General features: G+C 38.2%; 1 protein-coding gene across 1 annotated transcript in view; it reads left to right on the plus strand.

Moving 5' to 3' along the window:
• The first annotated feature begins 6,746 nt into the window (after positions 1–6,746).
• LOC306984094 (rho GTPase-activating protein 7) overlaps positions 6,747–8,807 on the plus strand; it is a 62,254-nt gene continuing 60,193 nt past the window's right edge. The window contains exon 1 of the mRNA XM_079585118.1: positions 6,747–7,234. Coding sequence (XP_079441244.1) covers positions 7,114–7,234 — 121 coding nt within the window. The 5' untranslated portion in view covers positions 6,747–7,113. The remainder of the gene's footprint in view (positions 7,235–8,807) is intronic.

Below are 8,807 nucleotides of genomic sequence, written 5' to 3' on the forward strand. Positions count from 1 at the left end.
CAACAGTTACATTTAAATGATGACTCTCAGTTATCAATAATTTTTTTTATTTTTTGTATTTACATTTATTATTTACATCTCTGCCTATGTACCTTAGTCAAATAGGATAAGTAGGACCCACTTTAGAGGTGGTTGATATGACCAATTTAATTTAAACAAAACAAAGGAAATGTAGTTTAATACTTAGAAATTATTCTAATATATGAGCAATTAAAAAAAATCACATCCTGGTTTTACTCTACAAAGAGAAGAAAACACAAAACAGAAAAAGAAGAAGTAAAAGCTTTTAGTTTCTTGTTTTCAGGGACAAATCATTTAATAATGACTGCTGACAGTGCTATTTCTAAGAAACTTGATGATACAGTAAATTTCACTTGTATTGAGGAACTGTCTAGATTAATCGTGGGTGAAGAAATGTTATTTCATTTTGTCCAGTCTGCAGCAGGGGTGTTTTCTCCGAGGAGGCAGTGTCACCTCAAAAAAAACTGGCATGAGAAAAATAATCAAAAGTTCAAAAATGAAACCAACCAAATATTATGAAATATGAGATGAAAAAGGCCAACAGGGACAGCTATAATGTTTCAAAGTGAAGCGTAATAATTAGCCAAATGACAGATTGTATTAAAGGGATAGTTCACACAAAAATTCTGTCATTTACTCACCCTCAAGTTGTTCCAAACCTGTATGAATTTCTTTCTTCTGTTGAAAGCAAAATAATTATTGGTTGAATTATTGAATTATTATAATATTTTTGAATAATGTCGGTAACCAAACAGTTGATGGGCACCATTGACTTCCATCAACTGTTTGGTTACAGACATTCTTCAAAATATATTTTGTGTTTAGCAGAAGAAAGAAATTCATACATAGTAAAATATAATGTTATAGTTTAAACAAATAATAGTTATTTAAAAATACAATATATTACATTAGTTAGGGTTATTGATAAAAGCATGTTATGCAGTGTTCATATGCTTTTACAAATTAAGACTACGTAATAATTCAGCTAATTTTAAACATTAATTTCCATTCGACTAAAAAATCCAAAAGCAAGACATGGTTTCTCATTTGAGAAGTCCACCACAGGCCTCTGAAATTACATCTACTCTTAACTGCTATTTAATGGAGATCGTTATTATCACACGCATAAAGGTCAAGTGGGATCATTATTGAAAAAGTAAGAGCCTTTCAGCGGAAGTTATCACCAAAACTTCAAAAGTTAGTAGAATAACCATTTTGCTTCATTTTGGCTGCTACAGTATACTAATAAGCCACAAATGGGCTTTCTAATAAAATCTCAAAATATATGCTGCACTGAAGTTAGAGAATTTGTTCTTTGTCATTACATTGGACTTTTTCAATCAAAGCACCCGAGACACTAATAATACACTTTCATGCTACATTTAACGCTTTGACTTTTGGTTAACAGGTCCTGATAGCGTTACTAGATGAGCTCAAGTTTCATTTGACCTTAGAAAACTTACTGTCAGCATTAGGTGGAGACTCATATTGTCTTAGTTAAGGTATCTTTGGCCAATGGTTTTCAAACCAGGTTCTGAAGTCATTCACAAGGGAATCATATTTCCTTAGATACATTTATGTATGCATTAAATTTCACCAGTTCATGCACTCCCTGGGAATCAAAGCCATGACCTTGGTGTTACTCGTGGCACATGCTACTGTTTGAGCTACAGGGATGCCCAAGGTAACTTGAGTCATTATTTGATCAATGCATCATTGCCTATGTCCCCATCTGGCTTTTTTTCTTTACTCACATACCTTCATGAATAATAAAACAAGAATATCCTACGGACTGTTTTATATCCGTCTGTTTGTGACCTCTTGTGAAATAAGAATGTTATCCCGTTGTACAAGACACTAAAATCTGGTTGATCTGAGTGTCTAGAGAGCAATGCCTCAACAAAACACAAGACGGATTCTGACTGGTACTTTCAAGCCGTAGTCCAGTCCAGACAGTTTACTACTTTGAGTTCTTCAGACGCACAACAGAGGTAGCAGGAAAGAACCACGTCTACCTTTGACCAGAGGTTTCTCTGTGAATAAATCCTCTACTCTGTCAATGTTGTAGCGTATACTACCCCCTGACTCAACAGTGCTCCGAGATGGGAATTAATTGAGCGGTTTTGGAGGACGCAACCTAGAAGCTCCGACTTTCTAGCGCTTCTATTAGATGAGATCAATAATTGGACGTCTACAGCTTTAGAGTTTGAGACAGTGTGAGTCGACAGTTGTTTATTTTGCTCCGCATTTGTTTTCTTCCTTGCACTTTTACATTTAACTGAGAGACTAGTTTAAATGACATTGATAGAGAGGTTGAAAGTTTCTGTTTTCAACAAGGACTTCTGCAAGGAGAATCGTTCCCCAGACGTGTCAGAACCGCTTGCAGGGGTGTGAGGTAACGAATTACAAATACTCACGTTACTGTTATTAAGCCGTTTTTATCCGAAATTTTACTTTTTTTAAGTTGTACTTGTGTACATTTTAAGGGATATAAATGGTGTGGGATATGCCATAAACTAGTGCTGGCTAACTATCAAAGCCAACCAGCCAAACCCTGACACTTTAGTATAAAACAACAAGAAACAAGTATAACTAAACAAGTAATCCGTGTTGGACGGTAAAGCGTTACTAGTTACAGTAGGTGTTACAGTAATGCAGTAGTGTAACTAAGTACTAAAAAGGTTACAAAATAACAAAATAGCTCATTACATTGTTTTTGTTGTCTCAACCCTTACGGATTTGAAATCCAACAATCCAATCATTCCTAGTTTTGTTTTCGTAATCTCCAAGACTCATGCGTGCATGTGACGTCACCATTGCAGCAAGCTAGCTTGGCATATAGAAAGGCTTACATTAAAGCGGCTGGAAACATTGAAATTACTTTGATTTTGTCAGAAGAAATAATGACAAGAACACTGTTGTCAAATGTAGACTGTGACATTACATGGCTTGCCAATCCACATCCCTTTGATCCCAATATACATTATACCCACCTATTGTACATTTTCTAGAAAACAAAACAAAGCATTTTCTTATGACCTTAAATGAATTATTTTGGAATAACACATCATGAAATACAAAGTAATGTCATGAATTTAGATGGCTCAGTCTAATAGGTCCTTAACTCAAACTGCTTGCAATCATATAATTCTCTATAGGGCACAGCTGATTGGTTCCTGCTGTATCAGTAGCCAATGAGCTCACTGCTCAACCTTCAAATACTTGGTTAGCATTTGCAGCACTCTTTCAGAAACGCTCCACCTTCCCCAGCTCCACCTGTTTAGATTTGCTATAGGTAATTCATGTATGCTTTATTGTAAAGAAGCAGCATGTCTTACTTGCTCACAACAGTGTGTTGTGTATGTATTGGCAGTAGCAGTACATGTTCTGCAGCACCAGCAGCAGCAATAACCAACAGCAGCAGCGTAGCAGATCTCTTCTGTCAACTCCAAGAGTTGTCATGACAGAAATATAATTGTATCTGGGTAACAGGTAAATTAGTTACAATTAGCATCAAGCTACACATGACAAACTCACTGTAAATCCACCATCGAGTATTTGTAATAACTTCCGATTGCGATCTAATGTGGATTTTGGTCATATGATGAGGCAGAAATATATTGTTTGTAACATTTTAGAATAAGCTAATCGCTACACCTGTTTAGCATATTTTCTTTTCTTTGAGTAGCAAGCCCAACACTGCACGTAATGAAAGAATGAACACAAACAAAGCCTTATCCTTAATCCTGAAACACACGACTTTTGCTTAACACTGTACAGCTGGGGTTTGTAATCACTACACAATGAAGTGTATTTATTACTGCAACGTATAAGTGATCACTGAAGTCCTATTTCAAAGTCTCAAAGTGCTTTCACTTGGTGTGAAACGATGGTGTGAAAGAGACAAATGTGAGAAGGATGGAGGAAACTGCCCCTTTAATCATGTTTTATTCCAGAGCAAACAGAGAGCCGAGGGAGAGACCAGAATGAATTCTTGCTGGGAAAAGATATGCCAGCGAGGATGAACAATTAAATCCTAAGGGAATGCAGCTGAGTCAAGTGAGACGTACTGTACTGTAGGGTTTGTTTACACACATTGCACACATGAGCATATTAGGGTGCCAACACGATGACTAGAATGGCATATGTGCCGCATACAAATAAAGAACTTCTGCTTTGCGGCTAGAGCTCCCCAAATGGGAACGATCTGTGAGTCGTTGCGCAATTTGCTGTTGACCCACTGGACCCACCAATCAAATCGTTGCTTTTTCCACCAGAACTGTACATAAGTTGCTTGAATTATTCACATTTATCATACATCCCATCTTTTCCAATGATTGCACAAGTACTGCAGGAATTCAGAGCTGGTTTGGACTATACCGAACCAATCAATGGGTGTTGAGAAAGATCATGCGGTCTTGTTGAATTGATTTCATGCACTAAGTCATGGCAAGTGAAGTTTGGTTTTAATGAATGCATAGATTTCCTTTACCACATCATTATACCACCACCGCAAACCCCAAGGTCCACCGTGCCATCTGTTTTGCATGTAAAGATACATACTGCTTGAATAAATCTTTATCAGAGCAAAGATAACAGCATAAGACTCTAAATAATTAATGCAGTGTATGCCAGAGAAGGGTACTCTTAATTATATTAGCCTCTGTTACTTCACATACTGTTCCATATCAGGGTGAAAATAATGAGCGTTTTTTCCCCATAACACCTGTCCTGTGAATGTAACCTTTCCCCTGAGCAAATCGCTGCACAACCCAAAAGAGTGATTTACCGCATAAAGAAAATATACAATGAAGGATTTTCATTGTCGCTTGCCAATCAGATTCATAGCGGGCAAAAATTTTGTTTCTAATGTGAACCAGATGACTGTAAAGCAATCCTTTACAGGCGTCCATGGAATTCCACAGGACCGTAATAATCCCAGAAATTCACAAGAGGATTTTTGTATGTCAGTCAACAATGTAGTGCACTTCACGGATAGATTTCATGCATATTTATTGGGAAATGTCATAATGTTGAATAGTTGCTAATTTTTTCTCACAAAAAACATTAACAGAGGTATCAGTGTTGGTATCGATTTTAAACGTGTAACAAATAAAGTATATTTATGGCTTGTGTAATTAATTAGTCAACATTATGAAATTCAGCATTGTATGAATTTCCCCCTGGGGATTAATAAAGTAAATCAAATCAAACATTATATTATGTATGTTAAAAATGATAAATAATATATATTAAAATATTGTCAATTCACATGTATGCATACATATACCAAATCTCTGTTAAAATTGCAGGTTTTTTAGATAAAAAGAAATCCAAGAAACATATTTTTCTACCTTTGATGTGATATTGAAACCAAAAAAATTCACGTAACAAGAAAAAAGTAACCTAAATATTCGGTGGATTTGGATTTTTGTGAGTCAATAACAATGGCAGTTCATGATTCTTTCATAGAAAGAAACCTGACATTTCCCTCTATAAAAGAATCATGAACTGCTGTTTCATCCCGAAAACAGTCATGCAGAACTACATGTTTAGTCGTGAGGAACAAAAGCTGACGATAAGACATTGCTAATTATATTTCACTGTTGAGATGAATGCGCATTTGAAATTTCAACAAGCTCCACCATTTGCAATCTGTCCAAAGTTTCTGCAAACAGTAACAGTACTCTGCCGTTCCACTTGCGGGGAAGAGTTCAAAGGAGCGAGGCAGGATGTCTTTTTAGCCATCTGACAAGTCCCACTGATTATTTTCACTACAAGGCCATGCATTTTTAAGCTATGGTTTAAAGTTTAAAAAGGCAGATGGGTAGGAAACGACAGCAAAAAAATAAACAAAGATGGCAGAATCTGTTGCTCATGCTGGGTATTTGGTATGTTAACACAGAATTGAATTATGTCTGACATATGGCAGCAGAGCATCTGTGCCAGTGACGTGCCATGATCCGGACTGCCAGAAGCTCAACATATTCTCTAGGGCAGGAAGAATCTGCCAGGGTCAGTTTATGTGTTCATGTGCTGTTTGCTCTGGCAACAGGAAGTACTGTAGTAGAGCTCCTTTGTAGACCTAAAACATGGAAAAGAATGAGTCATTTTGAACAATGGGTTTCCTGGCGAGTTTTGAATGGGTTTTTAGAATTTATTTATTTTTTATTTAAGTAAGTAAAACTACATATCTTATGCAATTTTGCTCACAAAACGAAATCTTAATTTATGAATACTTAAATAGTTGTGGTGTACAACAAGACAAAAATATGAATTAAGAAAATGACACTGTGTAAGCTAGAACCCATTGCGATTTATAGTTCCAATTTGGAAGACGACATAAGAATGAATACACTGATCAGCACTACAAGAAAATTCACTCTTTCGACATTTATGTAATTATAAACGTCATCCTTTGTAAGCACAGTGAGAACTTCGATTTGTCAATAAATGACACTGTGAAAAGCCAATAAGCAATCAGCAATTGGACAGATCTGTTTATTCAGAACCAAATTGTTTGTTTGGAATAAAAGAGTCAACCTCAAAAGGGCTGACAGTATGAAATATAGAAAGCAGAGAAGTTCTCCTGTGAAACGGGAAGTCACGGTAAAGCCAAAACGGCTGGAGAAAAAGCAAAGATAAAGAAAAAAGGGGACAGACCTTGCACAGTTCCCCACCCTTCATCAAAAGAGACATCCAAACGTAATATTTATCTTAGCGTCCTTCTTAGAAATTATTGTGTATGACTGGTGACCATCCAGATGCACGACTGACTTTATCTTAGAGATGAGGAGGAGTGGTGACGCTTAACCCGAAGTAAATGCTATTTCCTTTTCAGGCTCATCTGACCCCTAACTTAAGAGGGGGAAAAAAGTTCTCTCTCCCTTCCTTTTCACTCTCCCACTTTCTTTCTCTCTCTCTCTTACACAATCTCATTTTAGAGGGTGTCTGCAAACTACATGCAGACTTTTTGCATCAAGTGTCAAGCTAGCAAGAAGAAACCTCCTTCTCTCTGGGCTCCCAGCTGGACTTAGAGGATTCACGGCGCTCAGATGGAGTGAAAAGCGACTGGACGGCTTGGGAAAGCGCATGGATATGGCACACACGGTGAAAACTCCACTCAGGAGGTCTTTTAGCGAGCACGTGAAGGATTCCACTAACAAGGCTTGGGATACATTTTGGAAGAGCGCACGTGAGAAGCGGCTCTCAGGTAAAGAGATTGTGGGTTTCTCTGTTGTGGTCGACAGACCGCCTTGGTGGTCCATTGACGTTCTTGCTGTGTTATTTTCTCAGTGAACTTTGCATAACCGAGGTGTAATGACAAGCTAAACGTTTGTTTAAGCATTCCAGGAGTGCGCATTTGGGAATTCTCCGGTTTCAAGGGTTTATATGTGAACTGCAGCTAAATATGTATTTTAAAAGGTTGTTATATGAAACTGTGCCTTCAGGTAGAGTTTGATACACTTCACCTGATCATCTGTATCATCCACTTAACTTCTAAAAAGTTTTCAGTGATGATGGCTTTCCAAATGTCTAAAATGGTTTGAAACATTTCTTTTAACTCCGTGATTGAAAAAAAAAAAAACCCTGACATGTTAACACGAGCCAGTTAATTGCTCGGATATCCACATCTCTGGCACCCAAGAGCATGAAAGGCACCGCAGGAAATGGCCTTTGGTCGATAAGAGGGCTAAATCTTCCTTGATGGTTTTTCTATCTCTAAGTCTTTCTCGTGGGGCCTCCTCTCGCTCAAGGGTGGGGATTTCTGTCCGTCATACGTTACAAGCCTGTCCTAATATTTACGCCCTGACCCAGCTTGTCATAGCTCGGCGTAAACACGGTCGCACGCGCATAGATCACGATGTGCATCCAAGGATCCGTGTTGGCCAGATGCGGCCCATAAACGTGCGAGAACTCTGAAAAACGACATTAGCGGGAGAAGAGCTTTCTGAAAGCCAATTAAAACAGATTGTTGCCAAGCACTAACGCACCCCAATTAAATGCGGCACGGCGCCAGGGACGCGCGTTTGCCGTGGCACTTCGCACGACATCACGGCCAAGTAAAATACAATGCAGCACTTGCAAAAATGATGGTCTGGCATCTGGAGTAAACATCTGGCCGGGAAAGATTGGAGCTTTTATCGATGTGGGCTGATGTGTGAGGTATTGCGGTATCTGGGTTACGTCAAAGCCAGAATACACACGAGTGCCCGCGCAGCAAAAACAATGATAATTGCTTTTCCTTCTTTTCTATTGTATTGCTTCACTTATTTTTTTTACCTGAGGTTTACACTGAACAGATTGTCCTCGCCATTCAGTGCGGTCAGCTCTTGTTTCACCCTTGCCAAGAGGCATTACCTCATCGCAGGAACCGGAGCCACGTGTTTTTTGTGTGCCTGTCAGAGCAGTTGTTTGCGCGTGTGAACGATAGAGGAACTGTGTATAAAGAGTTCTGAGCTCCATTATGATGCAGAGCAGACCTGTTAGCTCCAGAGATTACTGTGAGAAAGCCTCACCAGATGTTGCAATCTTGAAAAAAAAAAGAACAGAAAGAAGATGGGGGGGGGGGTAGAAAAGAAACATACACAGCTGGAAAAAAAAGGAAGGAAATGGGGTCAGATTCCACATTTTCCTAAGTTACAATAACAGAATCTCTGGAAAAAAGAGAAGTTCTTCTTTTTACCACAGCCATGAATATTTTGCAAGTCGTTTTGAGGAATTGTTTGATTTTGAAACATTGCATATGGGAAATAATTGTTCTTCTGAATTCCTGATTTGAAAGT

Source organism: Phoxinus phoxinus, assembly GCF_949152265.1.
Source record: "Phoxinus phoxinus genome assembly, chromosome: 17".
NCBI lineage: Eukaryota > Metazoa > Chordata > Actinopteri > Cypriniformes > Leuciscidae > Phoxinus > Phoxinus phoxinus.